This window comes from Vigna unguiculata, chromosome 6 (assembly GCF_004118075.2).
Source record: "Vigna unguiculata cultivar IT97K-499-35 chromosome 6, ASM411807v1, whole genome shotgun sequence".
Classification (NCBI taxonomy): domain Eukaryota; kingdom Viridiplantae; phylum Streptophyta; class Magnoliopsida; order Fabales; family Fabaceae; genus Vigna; species Vigna unguiculata.
In genome coordinates, this window is record NC_040284.1 from 26993522 (window position 1) to 27014473 (window position 20952).

The 20952-nt window shown below is 30.2% G+C and overlaps 3 protein-coding genes across 4 annotated transcripts; all 3 read right to left on the reverse strand.

Annotated features, from left to right (window-relative positions):
- Positions 1-2937: 2937 nt before the first annotated feature.
- On the reverse strand, positions 2938-5022 carry LOC114188994 (actin-depolymerizing factor 1-like). The gene is made up of 3 exons (XM_028077689.1): positions 4774-5022; positions 3575-3840; positions 2938-3493 (listed from the first exon to the last, which is right to left on the reverse strand). The coding sequence occupies exons 1-3, from the start codon at positions 4774-4776 to the stop codon at positions 3343-3345; spliced, it is 420 nt and encodes a 139-aa protein (XP_027933490.1). The 5' UTR covers positions 4777-5022; the 3' UTR covers positions 2938-3342.
- A 997-nt stretch (positions 5023-6019) lies between these two features.
- On the reverse strand, positions 6020-10362 carry LOC114188993. Its single transcript, XM_028077688.1, has 7 exons — positions 9859-10362; positions 9622-9691; positions 9008-9063; positions 8784-8859; positions 8621-8657; positions 6567-6681; positions 6020-6485 (listed from the first exon to the last, which is right to left on the reverse strand). Exons 1-7 carry the CDS (start codon positions 10161-10163, stop codon positions 6245-6247), a joined length of 900 nt encoding a protein of 299 aa, XP_027933489.1. The 5' UTR covers positions 10164-10362; the 3' UTR covers positions 6020-6244.
- A 778-nt stretch (positions 10363-11140) lies between these two features.
- Positions 11141-15077, reverse strand: LOC114188183 (pleckstrin homology domain-containing protein 1-like). 2 transcript variants are annotated; one of them, XR_003605384.1, is made up of 3 exons: positions 14444-15077; positions 11475-11703; positions 11141-11384 (listed from the first exon to the last, which is right to left on the reverse strand). XR_003605384.1 is itself a non-coding variant. In XM_028076736.1 (2 exons), exon 1 carries the CDS (start codon positions 14914-14916, stop codon positions 14476-14478), a length of 441 nt encoding a protein of 146 aa, XP_027932537.1. In that variant the 5' UTR covers positions 14917-15076; the 3' UTR covers positions 11141-11384; positions 14444-14475. The 2 variants fall into 2 exon arrangements, 1 of the variants encoding a protein (XP_027932537.1); XM_028076736.1 differs by lacking the exon at positions 11475-11703 and having other exon boundaries at positions 14444-15076.
- Positions 15078-20952: the final 5875 nt, after the last annotated feature.

Below are 20952 nucleotides of genomic sequence, written 5' to 3' on the forward strand. Positions count from 1 at the left end.
ATAAATACAATGTAAAAATTAGATATCATGATAAAAGTATGAAAAAGTACTTACTTGAAAATTTATATTCTTCATTTTTAATTTCTTCTTCATAATTTGAACAAATGTTTGGTCTTGTAAAAAACTGGTTTAAAGCAATTTCTACAAATAAAACGTAAAAAGTAGATACCAACATTATATAAACATTAACTACAATGGCAACTGTTTCAAACTCTAAATGAAATACCGTATAGCATATATAAGATTCATTTGTATCATCTTAAATTGACTTAAATGATATACAGTGTAAGAATAATTCTTTAAATTATGAAATACAATTGAAAAGTTATTAGTCAATATATAGTAAGAAAACTTATTGAATGGACATTTCAAACTTTTATTTGGTTATTTGAAAAGAAAAAATAAATTATCAGTTAATACAAAAATTGAATAGGTTAAAATTTTCTTGTATGATGTTTTTCAAAATAGAAATTTCAATGAAAAGCTTATTACTTGTTTATTTATTATTTTAAAAAAAGTTCCCGAACATTTTAATGTTTTATTTTGAACAAAATTTAATGAGTAAAACTTAAGAACTTCATAAATATTTTTTCATAAATGAAAAGTCTTATATCACATTACTTGTATAGTTGAAATTTAACAAATAATACACAAATCCATTTAAATTATAACACAATAACTCATTTGCATACTGTCGATTTTACTATATTATAGTATTTTGTAACTATTTTTTAATATCTACTCTTTTAATCCTTCAAACCAAACAAATATTCTTAAATTCACATTTTTATCTTCATCTCGATAATTGATTGTTGCCTCATCATTATATTAAATTGATGCAAAAATAAAATCATATGATAATAAGTAAGGAAAAAAACTGGAATTAAATAAATTAACTGTTATTTCTAAAAGCCTTTCTTTTTTCATTTACTTAAAAACTAATTAATTTGCTAAAAAATACAAATATAGCTATTCCATGTTTTGCTTAAAATAAAAGCATGAGACGATAAAATGAATGAAGACACAAACCCTATTGTTTGTTATCCAATAAAGAATGAAAAAACTTTTTTTCCCAAATAAAACACTCACTGAATTTTTGTTTCCAAAAAGCTTTTTTTTTTCTTTCATTTTATTTTACTTTAAAGTCCAATTGATTTGCTAAAAAGACATAATAAACAAATATTCTTTATTAAAAACTGCTAAACAAATATTTCTTATAAAAAAACCCGCTAAACAAATATTCCTTATCAAAATAGGTTGGAGTAGGGATGGCAACAGGTCGGGTCAGGTAAGGATAGCACCTACCCGCAATCCGACCCGTAAAAAAAAAAATTTGTCCGTTATCCGTCTGTTTATTCGTCGGGTATCCGCTTAAAAAATACCCGCAGATATTTTTAAAACCCGCGGGTACCCGTGGATACCCGATACCCACAAATATTTAAAAAAAATATGTATTATATAATTTTTTTAATATAAAATTATAAAAATAAAATATAAATTAAATTAAATTAAATTATAATTATAATTATAATTAAATTTGACATAATAAAATATACTATTACTTCTAATTTTAATTAAATTTAACTTAATAAAATATAAATTAAATTTTAATTTTAATTTTTTGCGGGTAACAGGTACCCGCGGGTACGGATAATATGATACCCATACCCGACCCGTTAGCGGGTATTAAAATACCCGCTATCCGTTACCCGTGGGTAATAAATACCCGCGGATAGTAACTATCCGTTGCGAATTTTATCCGCAGATATTCACGGACACAAATACTTTTGTCATCCCTAAACTGGAGTTTGATATTCATTAATATGGGTTATATTTTCCATTACAAGCCGAAATATTTCATATCAAAACTAAAAAAACTGAATTATTTATATAAAGATGATTGATTTTGATAATTGTTAGGTATTATTTTTTAGTGTAGACATTTCACCATGATTTTATCTTTATTAATATAAATTATTTTATTAATTTTATCTTTTAAATTTTATTTCTTATAAATTTATTAACATTTTAAATTTAATAATAACTAAAATAATTAATTTTTATTTTTTTATAATAATAAGCTAAAAATGGACGCACACGAATTTCTACTAATTTTTAAAAAGACATGTTATGACAATTTTATATAATAAAATTCAAAGCTTTACATTTTAGTAAATAATTGTTACGATATTTTTTTTTTTATGGATTAAAGTATTTTTTCTTTTTTTAAAATTAGTTCCAATCTTCAACTAATATAATTTCTCATTTTTTGAAATATATAAATTTAATTTTTTATACCAAAATTTTGTTTTAATTTACTATCAATATAAAAAAACTAAAATATTACAATAAGTTATATTTAAAACATCAAATAACTTAATTAAATTTGATTAAAATAACAAAATTTAATTCACATATTTAGTATTTAAAGAACTAAATAACTAAATTAGTTAAAAAATTTCAATAAAAAATAATTTCAATTTTCACTAAAGAATGAATGATGAGAAAAAAAACATCTTTAACCATTTTTTATTTATAATATATAATTATTATAAATACTCATTTACAAGGTATAATAATTATAATAAAATAAAGACATAACAATTCAAAACAAGTTAGAAAAACACGTGAAATTATCAAATTTAATCTTTTAACTTATATTTGGAGTGAAATTTAAGAATCAAATCAATTTAAACTATTTATTACATTTGAATAAAACATTATATGTTAAGACATTTTCTGTAAGGAAAGAGAATGAGCACCGAACAAGCGTGCTCCCTTTCCTAGGAAATTCCTATCATAAATATTGAAGATAACATTTTGTAAGGATGTTTGGAATGGGGAGTGATCTGGTTTCAAGTAACAATACCCAAACAATACCAATTGAACAAAATCTTATTTCACCAAACAACAAAAACAAGAAAGGGATATATAGCATGAAGAAAAGGCCTTTGTCTGCCGATACAAAGGAAAGCATATATAGGCCAAAAGAAGTCACAGAGCATTAGTAGATGACACGAGTCAATAAGTGAAGAACCCCATTCTTTGTCTGATCATCACACAAAACAATTACAAATTCAACTAGTATTGGATAAAGACCACTAAAATACCACTCAAACGCAAAGGTTGTATAAATCACAAATCATAATAAAATACACTGGAACAAGCAAAGGTTGTCAAAAGGTGCAGTAGAATTTATTCCACAACTTGGAAAATTGAGAGTTTGGGACCATAACTACCCAAGTTGACCATCCATCCCTCCCACAAACTAGGATATTTCCATATGAGTAACTAAGGTTTAAGGGGTGCTCCCACCAGAAAGCGTACTATTTATATAATCATTTAGTTGGCACGGCTTTTGAACACATCAAGATCCATCTCAGAAGGATCGGTTGCTTGCAACTCTATTTGAATGCCATCCAGCTCCCTTTTGAATTTGTCTTTGGAGCTTGCATAAATCATCTTGCTCCTCACCCTTGATGTATCAGGAGACCTACCAACACAAAGTATCAAAATCAATGCAGATAGAAACACAGTACGGAAAACCATATCTATATTTAAAACCAACAATTACCACGCAATGAAAAAAATTCTGCTTTTAGGGACATTCCCTTCAGTCATAAACTCAAAATCATAAACAGCATAGCGGCACTCGTCAGCAGGAAGGCATTTAGCGAACTCTTCATAGCCTTCCTTTGGCTCACCAAGCTTCTCCACAATGACTTGCTTCTGCTGCTCCTCAATCTTAAAAACTATGAAACGGTGCGTCCTCTTCGCCTTGAGCTCCATAAACCTTAACTTGCAGTCATCATGGACTGCCATACCTGATGCTGAGTTTGCCTATTGAATTGCAGTTGCAGACACACACAATGGTCATCAACCCCGAGTAATTGAACAAAAATTATTTTATTAATTTTTTTCGATTTAAATTGTTACTCCAAGAAAGAACGAAACAAATGAGTCAAGTTGACACGTATCGAAAATAAAGGTAAAAATGGTTACAAAATAGAGAGTCAATTCAGATATTAAGAACAATGAAATGCAATAGAAATATACAATGAACAAAACAAAAGAGATAAATAACACTTGTACAAACACAGTATAGTCCAAATCAAGGAGCTAGAAGCAAACAACGATTAGTGCCAAAGGATAAAACATCAGTAAAAAAGCCGTGTTATGTTTGTCGTGTCATCTTCAATACAAAAATAAATCATATTCATTCATTAATGAATCTTATAAAAGAACCGTGACATGCTAAATCTAATAACAGCGTAAGAATAATGTAAAAAGGAATAAGAATATATGTTAAAAAAAGAATATATACTTTAATTGAAAAAATTCCTCAGCGCATAGAAGAAGTTAAATCCACCGCATAAAATATAAATAAATAAAATCAAACCCATGCATCAGATCCCAAAACCGATTGTACCGCAGATCAAACACATCACACATCATAAGCTGTTTAAATTGTGATTCGTATTAAAATTATGACAGTAAGCTATCAATTTGGGAAAAGAAAAAGACTCAACCGAAACACCGAAATCAGATCTGAACACGACACGATTTTATATTTTTGAACAAAAAAACACAAAAAAAGAAGACATCGTTTAAGCGCCAAGGTCAGATCAAATAGGAATCCAGCTCAGAAAATTCAACGCCACATAAATAAAAAAAAAAAAAGAAGCGGAAACTGGCGGATTTAGTTGTCGATGTGTGAGAACAAATCGGCAATCGAAACGGAGAAAAGATAAAGAAAAAATTAGAAAAACTGACCATGGAGATGACGATGGTTTTGCGGTCGTTGGAGAGAGCGACGGTGGAGGAGAGGATATAGGGGCGCGTGAGAGAGAGAGAGAGCGTGTGCGTGTGTTTCTCTCACTGATCGAGGGTTGGGAGAGAAAGGGGGAATGAGAACTGTGGTGTGGTGGACGTCACAAAATTATTAATATCCGCAGCGTGTGCCTTTTCTTTTCGTTGGCCCAATGGGCCTCATTGGGTCTTGCGGGCCTAATTCTATGGCTGTGGTCTATCAGATGCGTTTATTTGTCCCGTAAATTTCACGGTCTTTCCGACCAAATGTGTCGTCTCCTGACCTGGTTCCACCTAACATCCCATCTTTCCACCTCCCAAATTCTACCAAACATAATAATCTCCTCCTCCCAATCCATTATTAGATTAATCAACTCAATCATATTCATCTATACAAATTTGCCTTCTCTTTATGCTTTTTCCAGCTTTAACATTCATTCTAGGAATTTATCCCTTTTAACAATTTTTTTTTTACAAACACTGTTCTCAAGATGTGTAAAATATTTGTACATGGGTATGAAATAAGAGTTTACCATTTTACAACATAAAAACTAATTCAACTGAAATTCTTACTGTTTCATGTATTAAGCAAGCATTCAAATATTTAGATTGCGTGATAATTTGTCTCTTACTGATTTGTTTAATCTACCCAATTTGTATAAAGAATAAAGAATATAATCTACACAAGTTGTTATTCTTACATTAAATAGAATATATTTTATATAAAAAAAAGTGAAGATGATTCAAGTAACTATCGCTTAATTGACAGTTTCTTCGACACAATGCCCAAGCCTGTAGCAGTTGTTTCACCGGAAAAGTAAAGCTTTGGTTGTTCCCAGTAGGGTCGGATAATTACCTCAAATTAACTCAAGACTCTGAGAGATGGACAAGTTAAACATCACACAAGTTTATGTGCACGAGTATGTAAGCATTATTACATTCTGTTTTATTTTTAATGACATTTGTTTATGTTGTAATGACGACGGATTCATTGCATGTGAACTGAGTTTTATTTATTTTGATAAATATGTCGAAATTATTGTGGCAGTGATGTTATTATATGATGCTTTATAAATTTCATGTCAGTTTCAGATCTTAAATATAGTTGATGTGTAGGAGACAAGTATAGGTGCATGAAAAAGCAGGCAGAGACAGCTCGTCAACAATTATGGCTTGCTCATGCTGAAAGGTGTGGCGGGACTAAAATAACTAGAGATAATTTTTTAATTCATTATAACAGATCAACAAATAATCCTCTTCTAAACACAAGGTATTATAGGCTTTTTGAACTATCAAGATTGCAAATACTTTTACTTTTGTCATCTTTAAGCAATTAAGAGGGTGCTGAAGTTGTGTTGTGAGGGTATAGGATCTCTCTCTCTCTAAATGTAAATAAATAAACACTGACAACATGAGAATATTGCTTACAAATGCATCATAGTTCATCATGTATTCTTTGTTCTAAAGGAGCCTCTATATTATGAACATGATCCACTCTGACTTGATGCGGATTCACGTTCTCTGCAACAGCTTGGGGTCTTAGGTCTGCGTGTCCCACAACACCAGCTTTTATGGCCTCAGTGATCTTTCTCTGCAACGTAAGTAGTCCAATCCGCTTGGAAACAACATAAAGAACAGCGAGGGAGAATAAGAAAAAGCCAATCCCAAGAATCAACCTATTCAAATAGTTAACTGTTAGCAATAACATTCAGGAACAACAAATGGGGTGGATACTAAAATAAACTTTGTTTCCATACCTGTCCATGACATCTTGACGTTGCATTATGGAGAGGAGATTTCGTGTTCTCATCAACAAAGAGCGGTGCCCTTTATATTCACTTTCAGCCTTTTTTAACACTCCAGTTGATTCATCTACATATCAAAACGATTTTTCGAAACAAATATCCAGAACAACCTTATTATTTCACTCTCCCATAATCATATTAGTGGAAACAATTTCAGCATCTCAGTTCATCAAAACAATATCATTGAAATTAAGTTTTTAACAAGAACTCCAGCACAACCAGAGAACAAAGAAGCATCTTTACATAATAAATACGTCACAGGGAAGGAAAGAGAATCAGCAAATGCTAAAATTGCACAAAGTCAGATTCCAAGAAGAGAAAGCTATAATGCAGAATATAAACTATTCTGCGCATAAGGAGCTATATACAATTCAAATTTCAAACCTGTAAAATATGTCATTGTTATTTGGCAGCATAAAATCAGATGGACTTATCAATCAGTGGTCATAACTGACTAAAAAAATTGGCTCCAAGTATTAAAAAAATTGAACCAGATAGGTTTGCCAAACACACTGTTCTCTACCAAGTACTTAACAATGTCCCCTAGGAACTGTTAACAGATTAATATACAAGTGTGTAGAGTTACTAATGTTATCGTTATTGTAGCCCTATACAATATCCTCAAACAACAATCAAACACAATCTATGTCAAATCATACAAAAAGCTCAAGCCTATTTGTGAATCAGGTGGGATTGTTAAAAAGGAAGGTGAAGGAAAGTAAAGGTTATTAGCAATTTTTGTGTACTTTTAATAATGATAAAAAAAGTATCCCTCGTATTCCCTTCAAGCCTCCATTTTGAGCTGGTCAAAATTTGGGATACAACTTAAATGTTCGACCTCTCTTTTCTTAAATCCGAGGAAAAGGAACGATGTCTCTTATCCTTTCATTCTAACTCTTTACGTTCCACTAATTATTATCCTCCAAAGGTGTGTCTTACCTTGTGAATTTAAAAAACAATTAATTATCCTCATCAAACTGGCATGCCTAGAGAAACTGACCATTTAACTTCACATTTGTAAATCCAAACTATAGTACCTTTAAGCTTCAGTTAACACAGTAATGGCATCACAGCATACTTTGCTTTATGGCTCAAAATTTGAGGCTGATTGAGTACACTTTCAACATATAAATGCTCCAAATTATCAATTCTAACCAACAAACGATCAAGGAAACATAATAAATCTTTAACAAGTTCCACCTAATAGATGATGTCATAGAAATTGAACAGGCCACCGAGATTTTTCAACTTTATTTTCTTCAATATTCAGTTTCATAAGCTTTTTTTCAAGGATATGTAACTTGGTCTGTGGTTAGAAGGATTCGATTCTTAGAAAATTCCAGAAAAGAGAGAAGTGGGACAAACATATACTCGAGGGGAAAGGCGGTTATGCTAAATGAAAATTGATTGGGGCCCAAAAGTAATTCAAGATGGGGAGGAGGTAACAAAGACTGTTTTTCTGGTCCATATCAGTGTCACCACAGTGCTCTGTTCACATTATATTAAATCCAAGACGCTAAGCATAATCTTGATTTTCATCAAATCTTTCAATTTATTAACAAATATTTTATTTTCACTACACTAAATTCACTAGTAGTGGTAGAAAAAGAATGTGAAAAATTCATAGGAATAATTAATCCCATCAATTTCTTATAAAGCTTTCAAATCTAGATAACCTGAGAAGGTCTTGAATATTTTGGGGTGGACACGAAGATTCATTTCAAAAGAAAAGAAGGCTTTAAAATCATGACATGGAGCAGTCTGGAGCTATAAACATAACAGCCGCCAGCTAATTTGAAACTCATTGGCTGCAACCTTCTTGCTTCCAGTCCAACTGGCTGATTTTGGCCAGCTTAAAATTCTTTTAAACATTTTTATCGGTCCTCAGATAAATCACCCAAGAAGATAACATGATTTAAAACCATTGGAAACTTAAAGAACAAGTGGAGAAATAAAAAAAGCCGTCATCAACATAAACAGGGAGAAAGGGAGGAAAAAGTACATACCAATAGTCATAAGTGTGGTTGTGTTTCTTTCAACCTCCTAATCAAGGCAGAAGAGATATGATGAATATGATAATCAGCATACTAAAAAGGGTCAAATTTTACAGAGGACTATAGAGAACAATTAAACCATAAATTTAGCGAAGAAAGATACCTAACAACTAACCTGAACCATCAACTGACGGGTTCGACGAAGGCTTTCTGTGATGCTCTCTGCAGCAGATGTCATTCCAGCTTTTGTCCTGGAAGGTCACACCATTTAGAGAACAAAAATACTTCATCATGGCATCATGCCAACTGAATTTTGTATTGAAATGGCACTAAATAATAAATAAAAAAAATATGCAAAGAAAAATTTAATCCCAGCCAAATGAGACACCAAGAACATACTGTAAATTGCGCCTGCGAGCTGTTGACTCTTCTCCACCACCTAGAAGTAGTTCTCTCTGCACCATAAAGAAACAAAATAAGTCGCACAGCACAATGTAAAGAAACATAATTCACACAAGTCCATGATCTCAATACGACATGTTTGCGGTCAAGACAGAATCTGTTTCAACAAATTTATCTGTAAACACTTTTTACGAGAAAAAAATTCAAAAGAAAGAACAATGAAATAAGTTTTTGTATTAGTTAGACATAAATTATGTAGAAGTTAATAATATCTTTTAGATAAGTTAATGTTTTAAACTGGCTTATTCATAAGCTAAAACTAATTTTTAACTCAAAAAAAAAAATCATTTCATTTTTTTTTCTTATTTTCCTTGTTTACGTATATTTGCGGAGAAGTTTATATAAATAGCTCCATAATCTTCAAAAACGGTAACTAATGGAGAATTTTATCCAAATCTTCTACAACAGTAAATTGCGAAGAAGATTATCCAAGTAGTTCAATAATACTCTACAACAGAAGTATAAATTCAGCAGGGTGGTTATCGATAAGACTAGAATACGTTCCAAATAACATCACAAAAAGTAAATAGGAAAAGAAAGTAAGTAATTGCCTCCTCCTGAGCACTTTTCCTCAAGTTAGCCTTTGCTTGCAAATTCGCATTCCTCAGATTCAGCCGCAAACTGTTCAATTTAAAAAAAAAAAAAACACTATCAACAGAAATTGAAAATAACAAACTCACAATCCACCACCACTACTTCAAATCAATGCACTATTCAATCAATTCAATAGCCAACGAACAAACAAACATGAATCTAATTTCCATTCCAGGGAAGAGTGTGGGTGGTACTTTTGAGTTAGGGTTTTCCAGGATTGAAGCAATGCGCGTGCAGATTTGACCTCCGGCGGGGAGGGCAACTGAGGAGCGAGAAGATCAAGAGTGAAGAGGAAGGAAGAGAGGAGTGACAAGCCATCCTGAGCGATCCCGTTCAACCTAGCGAGCGAATTTGTCTCCTCTTTCTCTCTTCTTGATTTTCCATACTCTGCTATTGCTTCGATGTGTTTCTGCGTTTTCTTGTACGTTTCGTCCCATTCCTTCTTCACCTTTTCCACCTCCTCCACCACCTTGTCAATCGTCGATTCTGATTCCTCCATCTTCTCGCAATCGTTTTCTGTTACTGTGTTCAACGCTGTTTTTGCTTCCCCTGTTTAATGGGATCTCTACAAAAATTTATGAGCACCACTAAGGAACTCAATTACTCAATTCTTTTGCTCTTCGTTACTCTGTTATTAACTCACGCTTTTTTTTTTTCAGAATTGATGTTGTTTGACGGTTGCTTCACTCGCAGTTCTTTCAAAATGAAATATACCTAAAATGCATAATTTTATACTGATTAAAGATGGTGGTTACATTTACTTAATTTTTATTTATATAAATAAAACAATATATTATCTTTAATTATATTTATTGAAAATAATATTCATATTTTAAGTTTATTTATTTTTTAGATTACTAAGTTCTAACTTCGTTTGAGAAACAAATATTTTCTTTACATAATAATATACGTTTGTATGAGTAACATTTTATTATATAAACACGTGTAATTAAAAAATTAACTTTGTTTGAACATAAAATCAAAAATTTACATTCGATAAACCTATTCCAAAATTAAAGCCATTTATAATTGAAAATTAATATGCACCAACTGAAAGAATATTAAGACGAACAATAACATGACTTTAATTTTATTATTCTCATATTTATTTTTTAACGTGATTTAGTATAAATATTTAATTAATATATCATTATATTTTTTTAAAAAAAAATCAATAATTCATAGTAAAATTTTTCTAATAGGATTATTAGGATTACATGAATGAAGTTCTACTACTTTCATTGTAACCACAGACCTAGAGATGCGTCATGGATTAGAGGAAAATCCATTTTTGAGATTTTTTATTTCAAATATTAAAGGTAATCAGACTATTTGGGATTTGTTCTGTGAGGGTTCGAGTCTTACGTACATATGAGAAACACAAACGGAGAAACAAAAGACATTAGTTCCTTTTTATCCCATAAGAGATTTCTAACTTGTATTTTTAACACAGTAATGAAAAATAAGAGAAGACAATGATGCATAAAATACTTGAGGATAGAATAAATCATAGATGTACAACTTAGAAGAAAACAACCTAACTTATCCAAGGTTATAACAGTTCTCCAGCCACAACGATTTGTGACATACACACTTAAAACAGCACTGATGAAATTGCTAATGGCGGGTATGCTAGATGCCATTCATATCAATATATCTTCTCCGGTTGTTTGTTTGTCAGCTTCTCTATTTCTTTCAGAGATTCAGAGATCATTTTTTTCTGCAGTTAAAATGATTGGAATTGTCAAGTTGGAGCTTTAGAAGTTCATCATGATACATAAATTGATGAAGAAAATTAATCATTTGATACCTCTTTTAATAATTAAATATTATATTTTCGGATGATGACTTTTTGGCCCATTATCTAGAGACAGAAATACTAGTACTAATTTGTCAATCTTCTTTCTCATAATAAAGTACCCAAAGCAGTCAAGTAATTCATCAAGCACTGCAATAATTACTGGAGTAGCAATTGGGGTTCTTCTGTTATGCTACTGTCTCGAAGCAATACTTTGGATCTTTAATTATTTACTCAGTTCCTGCACAGCCACATGGAATTCTGTGGATTTATATTAATTTACACAAAATGCAGGAAACTGCGATCCAAGTAAGAGCAACATAGCAGATCTCTTTTAAGGAAATTAAGAAATACACAAGCAACTTCTCACGAGCCAAGCATATTGGATCAGGGGTTTATGAAAAGGTCTTGAATGTTTATTGTCAACTTTAATGTACTGCTATGAATTATGAATAGATACATACATGACGGGTGAGAGCTATTCTTAAAAGAACAGCAAAGTTGAACCTTGCAACCATACATGACTGATCAACTTCTCACCCTATACTTAATTTCATAATAGTGCAAAAGTATGATTTAGACACGCCTGGCAGAAGCATTTTTATTTACAAAACAATAATAACTTTAATGGTTAACCTGAGTGAATTTCAATAATATACTATACGAGCTAAATATCCAGTTTGATACTCCACATACTATATTATGGAATATTTTGCATCCATCTTTCGGTCAGTACTCACAATTCAGTTTCCTAAGCATCATCCAAAGGACATTGACAAAGCACTACACTAAATCTGCTTCTGAAAGACAAATTAACTTACTTAAATCCAATTTACAGTGTTTCATTTCTTATAAATGTGATATTCAAATCTGTAAGTGGTTGCTTAATAAGATATGTCAAACTCATAACTCGGTATTTACTCTACCAAATAACTAATAACACGTATGCAGGTAAATGCAGAATTGCTTTGAGCAGGAGCAGAAGGCTGAAAGTAGCCTTGGTGCTGCCAGGGGTTTCGCTCATATTCGGGAACATGCTGATTCCCCAGTTATACACAGGGACATCAAGATCATGATATGCATGGTTTGTATATATACATCTTCTACGAATATTTACTATAACAGAAACAGCAAAATTACTAGTTGGAATATTGCAAATGCGTGGAGGTAGAATATGATTGATTGCAAGCTTTTGCAGAGTTGAAAAAAATACTTTTCATCTAATTTTTTCCTGAACTGAGAATCTTCACGAATTTATGTAAGTATCTAAGCTCTTCCCGTGCAACACACACCAAGACAAGGAAAACACATCGTCTGTCTGGGGCAAAATCTAGTTTCCAAAATATTTTGTATTGGAGAAAATCTCATTGAACTTTAGAGATGACTGATGAGTTCAATCTGTTAATGCAGGGCTACTTGGACCCAGATTATTATACTAGTCAGCAGTGGACCGAAAAGAGTAATGTCTATAGTTTTGGAGTGGTAATGCTGGAGCTAATTACTGAAAAAAAGCCATGAGAATGAGGAAAATACGTAGTGATGTGGTCAGGAATACAATAGATAAGACATAAAAGACTTGCATGGTCTTCACGAAATTATTGGTCGAGCCATCTGTTCAGGATCAACACTGGAGGGTTTTGAGAAGTTTGTGGACCTTGCAATGGAGTGTCTTAAAGAGTCAGGAGTCGACAGGCCCACAATGAGTAAACTGGTTAAAGAAATTAAAGACATGCTGTGATCTGTTGGTTAAAGAAATTAAAGACATCCAGTAATAGATTTCAGGAGGTAAGTATAATGAGTTCCCAACAGGACCACCCTTACAGCAATTAATCTTTTGGTCAAATGCAGAACATTTATATTCAAAAAGTCAGCCACTAATAAAATAGTTTAGTGCAAAGTAAATTAACTATTAAAATAGAGAATCTTCATGAAATAATCTGTATTTTCCACTAGAGATAAATTATATGACATTAGAATCACAATCAAGTCTTAACTAACAAGGGAACATAACAATAAGCAAAATTTGGTATTCAAGCAACCATACCATAATGAATATTAGTTTTAACAGCAACCAGAATAGAATAAGAGTTAAGAGCTTAAGTGACAACAGCAACGTCGAAAATCACAAAGGCGCTTAAGAGCTTCAAAAGGCTTCGTAGGCCAAAAATAGGGAATGGTGTGAGCATAGCAAAGGATGCTCGACAATTGTCAGCTCAAATTTTAGGGATAAGTCTCACATGCATCCCTCTTTTTTTCTTCTCATGTTACTGTCCCATCTTCTCTATAATAATGTCTTGTCCTAGAAATGGGAATGGCTTAAATGTATATCTAAAACATTGATTTAACCCATCACTTTCTCTTAACCAAAAAGAATCCGATACTACACGATATTTATCCATGAAGCATCTTATATGTTTTTTTAATCCAATTTAGTAGGCAACGGAGGCTTTGGTTCTGTATGCAAAGGATTTTTTCATTTTGATTGCACTTTTATGTGAGTTCACACTTTCGCTGAGTGCAACGCACATCAACTGGATTTGCTCAAGAATAATTGAACACAATTGAAACTCAAATCATGTTGTTCACCTTCACACTGATATATAAACGATCACAATTTCTAGAGAACAAAGATATTAGCCGATAGTGAAACTAAAAGGAGTGAAGTTAGTTTCTAACCGAGGTTAAACTATATTCTTCATACAAGCGTTTCCAATTGAAAAAAAAAAAAAAAACTGTTTATCTCAAAATCTTTCAGACTAAAACTGCATCGACGATGCTCAGATAACTATTGCTGAAATTCATAAGCAATATTGAAAAGATTGGTCCAATCCACAAAACCAAAAAACATTACAATATGATAGCAGTTAAAGTACTTAAACAGAGTTACCTCGCGAGAACGCGAACGATCGGCTATTAAAGTCATAATTATAACCATTATAATATACACAAACAGAGTGAAAAAAGGAAAAAGAAGAATTCACCGAAAGAGGCAAGTGAATTGCAGAGAGCGTGGTCAGCGCTTGGCAGAGTTGCTATCATAATCGACGATCTCGGAATCGGTGACGGATCTGGAGTGCTGGACGATGGAGCGACCGATGGAGTTGATCCAGTCTTCCTTCTCCTTCTCGGAATCAGCGATGAAGTACATGGTGTCGGAGCGCGTGGAAAGCTCGAAGGCGTTGGGCTTGTTGAGGATGTCTTCGGCGCCTTTGACAGTGAGACACGTGGCAACGGGGACGACGCCGCGTGGCCGAGATGCGCGTGTGACGGCGGAATCCTTGAACCAGAAGAGTTTGCCCTGCTTCAGGACGAACCAACGGCGGCGCCAAGTCTTGATGTACTCGCCCTGCTTGGTTAGCCAGCCGGTTCGCTCGGGGTTGGACCAGAACTCGACGCCGTCGTAGTCGGTGGAATTGTCCGACATGCCGGTCGCCGCGCGCCACAGGCTCGCCATCGGAGTCGAAGATGAAAGTGTGGTGAGACAGAGAGAGAATAAGAGCAGAGGACAAAGAAGAACAAATCACTCACTCACACTTCTTCGGCTCTTACCACTGCCTTATTAGGATGCGCAGAAGTAAGGCACCAAACCAAAAAGTGGAGGAAAATGCCAAAACAGATATTGGGTGATCCAATACCGATACCAATAAGAAAACTTTAACAAACTAATAAAAATTAATAAACATATTTATATCTTAAATATGTAATAGTTTTAATATATAACATTTATATATGATAATGTAAAATTTATATATTAAAGTGAGATTAATAAAAAAATAATTTTCAGAAAGTGTTACTTTGTAGTAATATTTAAGAAAAATATCTTATGCAATAAGTTAATTTTATCTATATAGCCTTTATTTAAGGAAAGTCACAACATTATTATATATATTTTATCTGGAACAATATTTATTAAAAATTAAGTAAAAGTATTAAATGGTGACGGTTATTTTGTTTCGAAAATACTGTAGTTGGTGCGTAATATCCTCCAGACACAGTTCATATTTATGTGCAAAGTGGGTTGAACACAAAAGGCAATCTTAGTTAATAGTTGGGTTCGGTTATGCAATAAAGGCTATGAATATATATGAAAATAAAACGGGGTTTTCCTCTGCACCCCAATATTTCTTATGCACCCCTAGTATTTGTAAAATTCATAACTGTCTTTTGACCACCTGACCTGCTGCATTACATGTTTAAAATCACTTTACCTCACTCTCCTTCCTTGCGTCTCATTGTTAAAAATTCAAGTGTGATTCTAAGTCTCACATTGATTAGAAATGAGAAAGTGGAGCACTATATAAGAATAAAGACCCATAAATCCATTGCCTTAAGATTTTGGGTTGAGAGTGGTGTTAGTGTCTTATGTGGTTATGCTCAGATCTTATTGGTGTTGTTCTCCCCAGAGAAACCCCCTCCGTAAAACCTAACATGTTTTTTCCTTTTCTCTGCAGTCTCTTCTCTTCTCGTTCCTGTTGTTGTCATGTTTGCCATAGATAGATATAAGATCATTTAGCATATTCGAGGATAGATCTCCACAAAACGGTACCGAAAAATTGAATCTTAAACCAGAAGTCATCTTTCCTAAAGTGATTGAATTCTGGAAGTAGACTTCCGTAAGTCATTGAATTTCGGAAGTGGACTTTCATAGATAAACTTGTATTCCGAAAGTCGATTTCCATTAAAAGTTTGAAAGAATTCACATTCGAAAGTTGACTTCCGTAACAAAATTCTAACTTCCGTGAGCTACGACCGAAAGTGAACTTCCATAGTGGTGAATGAAAACTGGAAATCGACTTCCATAAGGTTACTAAACGCATGTCGACTTCTGTAAGGTTACTAGACGCATGTCGACTTCCGATAAATGAAAATGGCAATATAATTTGTGTTTACTAATCGGATGTCGACTTTCGAAAATATTTCATTCCGAATATCGACTTCCGGTTAATGTATTTTTTTATTTCATTTTAAATTTTTTATATTTAATATTTGTGAAATATTATAGTTGTTATGTAATTTTTTCAGAGCTGTTACGCTGTAATTTTTATTCGTAGTTAATTTTAATTTTAATATTAATTAATTATAATTTTGAATAATTTTAATTTTAATTAATTATAATTTTGAATAATTATAAAACATAAATAATGAACCGTAAAATTACCAATTAAAACTAAAACAATTAAATAATAACTAATATTATAAAAATTAAAATATTCATGCAAAAATAAAACATTACAAATATAAAAAATAAATAAATATTAATGTAAAAAAACACAAAACATAAATAAAAATAATTAAAACATAAATAAATACAAGAACTTAAAAAAATGGCAATTAAAAAAATTAAACAATAAAAAATATAAAAATAAAATTTAAATATTAATGAAAAAATAAATAAACACAAAATATGAATAAAATAAAAAATAAAGCATAACTAAATATTAGCACTAAAACACTAAAACGCAGGCCATACCATTTAAATATATATATATATATATATATATATATATATATATATTTGATTAATTTTTTATTTACCGGGAGTGAGTTTTTGGAGAGAACAAACACTACTTTCGGAAAACAACTAACACACACCACTTCCGGAAAACAACTAATACAGCAAGAAGAAAAGCTTTTTAACTTGTACGATGAAAATGAAAGGACAAGAGGTTTGGGGTGCATCATTGATAATATAACATTTATTTACAATCATTTAATACATTTCTTCAGCCAACCACCAAATCTGAAACTTTTTCATTGCTTAATTTTACTCTTACTTTATTCACTTTTTAATTTTAATTTTAATTTTCAAAGAATATAAATGGAACACCACAAAATTTTGGAGGTATAGAAGAAATATTGGGGGTGAAAAAAGAAAAACCCAAATAAACTGAACTTGTATGAAGTAACAAATAAACTATGTATGAATGAAAAGGCCCAAAATCGTTAACGAAATCATTCTGTTGCTTGAAGTCCTGAAATCAATTTGACTTTAAATCATTAAGTTGCAGTATATTTGTGCCATATCCAAGGTTCACTAAGGTGGTTGTGTTTTTTTATCTCTACGGTATTTTATTATAAAAAAATGTATTAAATAGTAATTAAATTTAATGATTAAAAATAATTAGTTAGATATTCTTTTACAAACTAAAATTTATTAATATCTAGGATAGTTTTTATTATTAAATACTTAGCACATGTTCAATATCCTTGTTCAAACAGTGAATAACGATATGTAAATCTATAAATATGTGACTTATGTAAATCTAAAAACACAAGTTTAAAAACCCTTGTTTTCTATGCATATCTCTAAAGACAAACAAGTTTTTTCTCGTATAATTATTATTATATTATTATTTCAATTAACGAGTCTTTATCTCCATCTTCTCTAAAGAGAAACACATTTTTATTTGTATAATTCTTATTATATCAATATCCTAGAGTTGATGAAGTAGAAAGAGTTATGAATAATCAAAGTTTAATTTTTGTAAATAAAAGCAACCATACACGAGTTTTTTCTTCTCTTATACTTAAGTGGATGTTTAAGAGGCTATATATGATGTTGGTGTAGGGTGGATATTTTGGAAGGTTTGCATAAATTAGTTAAAAAATTTGAAGACATCTAGTATATTATTAGACAAGACACACATCGATCTAGATAACGGAAGCTAATAATATTTTTATATAATAATGATTATGTAGATTGTATGAGACTTGATGATATGTGAATTAGATAAATATTTGATTTGGAGTATGTATTGATATTGGTGTAATAATGGTTGTATTCTTGAGTTTTGTATCATGTGAGAGTTTGACGGCCAAATTCATTGATGATATTAAGAAACATATGAAAAATGTTATGTTAATGTGATTTGGCTTGCTCTCAAATATAATATTGCTCAAGTGATGAATTGTTACTTTGGTAAGACCCAAATAGTCTGCATTAATTGCATCAATCACCTTATGTCGCTTAGGTGACAAGGTGTAGAACTCAAACAATGATTTTGAAATTGAACGAGAGAAAGATGAGTTAAATCTCTCTTTTTAGAAACATAACACTCAGGCATTGTGCAAAACACTTAAATGATATGACTTGTGACTTTAGTGTAAGACGATCGATGTACACATGTCTTAATGTGTGTCTTGAATGCTCAAGCATTGTGTAATGGTGGATAACTCTTTAGGAACTTGCTACATTTCTTCCAACAAAGCGGTGACAGTGTTGTTCAAGTGTTAGCAAACAAGCTATTGATACTCAATAAGGTGACCTTTAAAGCAATGAGACTTTGAGAAGGTGTTACTTTTAGGTTACATTTCGTTGAAATGTCATGTGTGACACTCCTAAAAATGGATGTTACTTTGTATGTATTAAAGAGATCACTCAAGCAACAATGTGTTGGAATATGGTATTGCGTATTTTATAAATGTTGTGATATATGCTTTTATGCACATATTTGTAAATGACACGATGAATAAAATATGTCATAGAGAAATATATGATTAATGCAAAAATACGTGATATATGTCATTTTTTATAGTAAATCTTAGTTGGATCGGTCATATATCGGTATACATGTATATAAGGTTTGATCATAGATGGATAACCTTAAATAAAAAGTTTTAATGACCCTTAATGAGTGGTGTAAAGTTTCTTAAGTTGATATTTGGTTGACAATCATAAATAGAAAAATTATGTTAATAAACAATTGTTATATAATCATACAAACATAATTTTATAATATATATATATATATATATATATATATATATATATAACTTGATAGAAGTGTATATATAATTTGATATACTACCTTAACATTAAAAAAATATAAGTTGAAAATATGATAAGTACGATTAAATATGAGTTTATTTGTATTTATAGTATACAAATAATAATAGTAGCATGATTATGATGTGATACCGTCGTATTGTATTCTAATTTTATTAGTTAATCCTTATATATTATGTTGCATTGACTATGATGATTGTAATTGGTGTAGAAATAGATCATATTATAGAGGATGATAGAAGTGAGTACATTTTTTATTAATGTTTATGCTCTTTTTATTTGAGTTTTTGTTTTTCATGATACATATTTTAATATTATTTTAGTATATCTAGATAGTATGTTTACAATATAATATATATTATTGTTTGATATTATAATTATCCAAAAAAAAATGTTTAAAAGTATTATTGAAAACTTTTTCTAAATTAGAAAATATGCAATACTTTATGTAGCAATATGTTTACAATATAATATATTATTGTTTAATTTTATAATTACCCAAAAAAATATATTGATAAGTATTAGTGAAAATTTCTCACTTTCCTCATAGTTGCATCTTATTTTTTTGCTATGCAGAACCAAAGTTGAGGTAATGAAGTATAGAGATCAAAAAGATTCTTTTTAATTATTTGTTTTTTCTTTACTACATGATTTTCAGCCGCGTAATTACTATAGATTATCATTCTACTTAAGGTTAATACAACATTTATTTGTGACATTTAAAATTTAATTAGACGATCATACAATTTTAATTCAAACGATCAATAATATTTTAACATTTATTTAAAATATAATGTTTTGATTTAGTTTATATTTATAAATTGATGAATTATTATTTCTATTTAATAAGAAAAAGTTGTTGTAATAATTAATTAACACTAGATATATTTTTATTATTATTAATGTTAATAATTATGTTAGCAGCTATACAAAGTTATTTGTATGCTTAATTGTTTCTCTAATAATTAAATATAACTATATTTTTTAATTAAAATTTATATTTATGAATTGGAGAACTATTATTTATATTTAATGAAAAAATGTTGTAATAGTTAATTAATATGAATTATATTTTTATTACTATTAATGTTAGCAGTTATTAAAATTAATTTGTATCATTAATTTTTTTATAATTAAATATATTAATTACATTTTTAAAAAACTAAATATTAATTATATTTTTAATATATATTATATTAATTGATAAAATTTGATTCACCATCTAATATTAATCGTTGAATTACTAAATATTATTCAATATATTAATATAAAAATATTAATTATTAATATTATACATATTTGTGAAAATTTACATTTCAACACAAATAATATATTTTCTATATCTATTACATATTATATATTATATACTATCTTTTTTTTTATATATATATATATATTATTGTATTTTATGTATATAAAATTATTATTATTAATGGTAGTAGTTATATAAATTACTTTTCATAAATAGTATATTATTAATATTTTTTTATTAAATTATTTTAATTTATATTTTAATACCTAATATATCTTAGTAGTTGTTTAAAAGATTTTATTATATATTTTATTTATAGTAAATGAAAATATATGTATTATTAAAAGTAAATATAATTTTAAATTTATAGTAAAAATAGTATTATAATTATTTACTAAAATTAATAGTAAAATTAGTAAAATAATTATTTTAATTTAAAAATATACTATTCG

Bases quoted from the DNA above. Each gene is read 5' to 3' on its own strand.
- LOC114188994 (XM_028077689.1), bottom strand. The intron at 3,494-3,574 runs GTAATTGTTGGT...TTGTGTTGGTAG, and splicing joins AGAATTTTTTTCATTGCGTG to GTCTCCTGATACATCAAGGG.
- LOC114188993 (XM_028077688.1), bottom strand. From the start codon at position 10,163: ATGGAGGAATCAGAATCGACGATTGACAAGGTGGTGGAGGAGGTGGAA. The intron at 9,064-9,621 runs GCAATTACTTAC...TTTATGGTGCAG, and splicing joins GGAAAAGTGCTCAGGAGGAG to AGAGAACTACTTCTAGGTGG. The intron at 6,682-8,620 runs GTATGTACTTTT...TTTGATATGTAG, and splicing joins AACCACACTTATGACTATTG to ATGAATCAACTGGAGTGTTA.
- LOC114188183 (XM_028076736.1), bottom strand. From the start codon at position 14,916: ATGGCGAGCCTGTGGCGCGCGGCGACCGGCATGTCGGACAATTCCACC.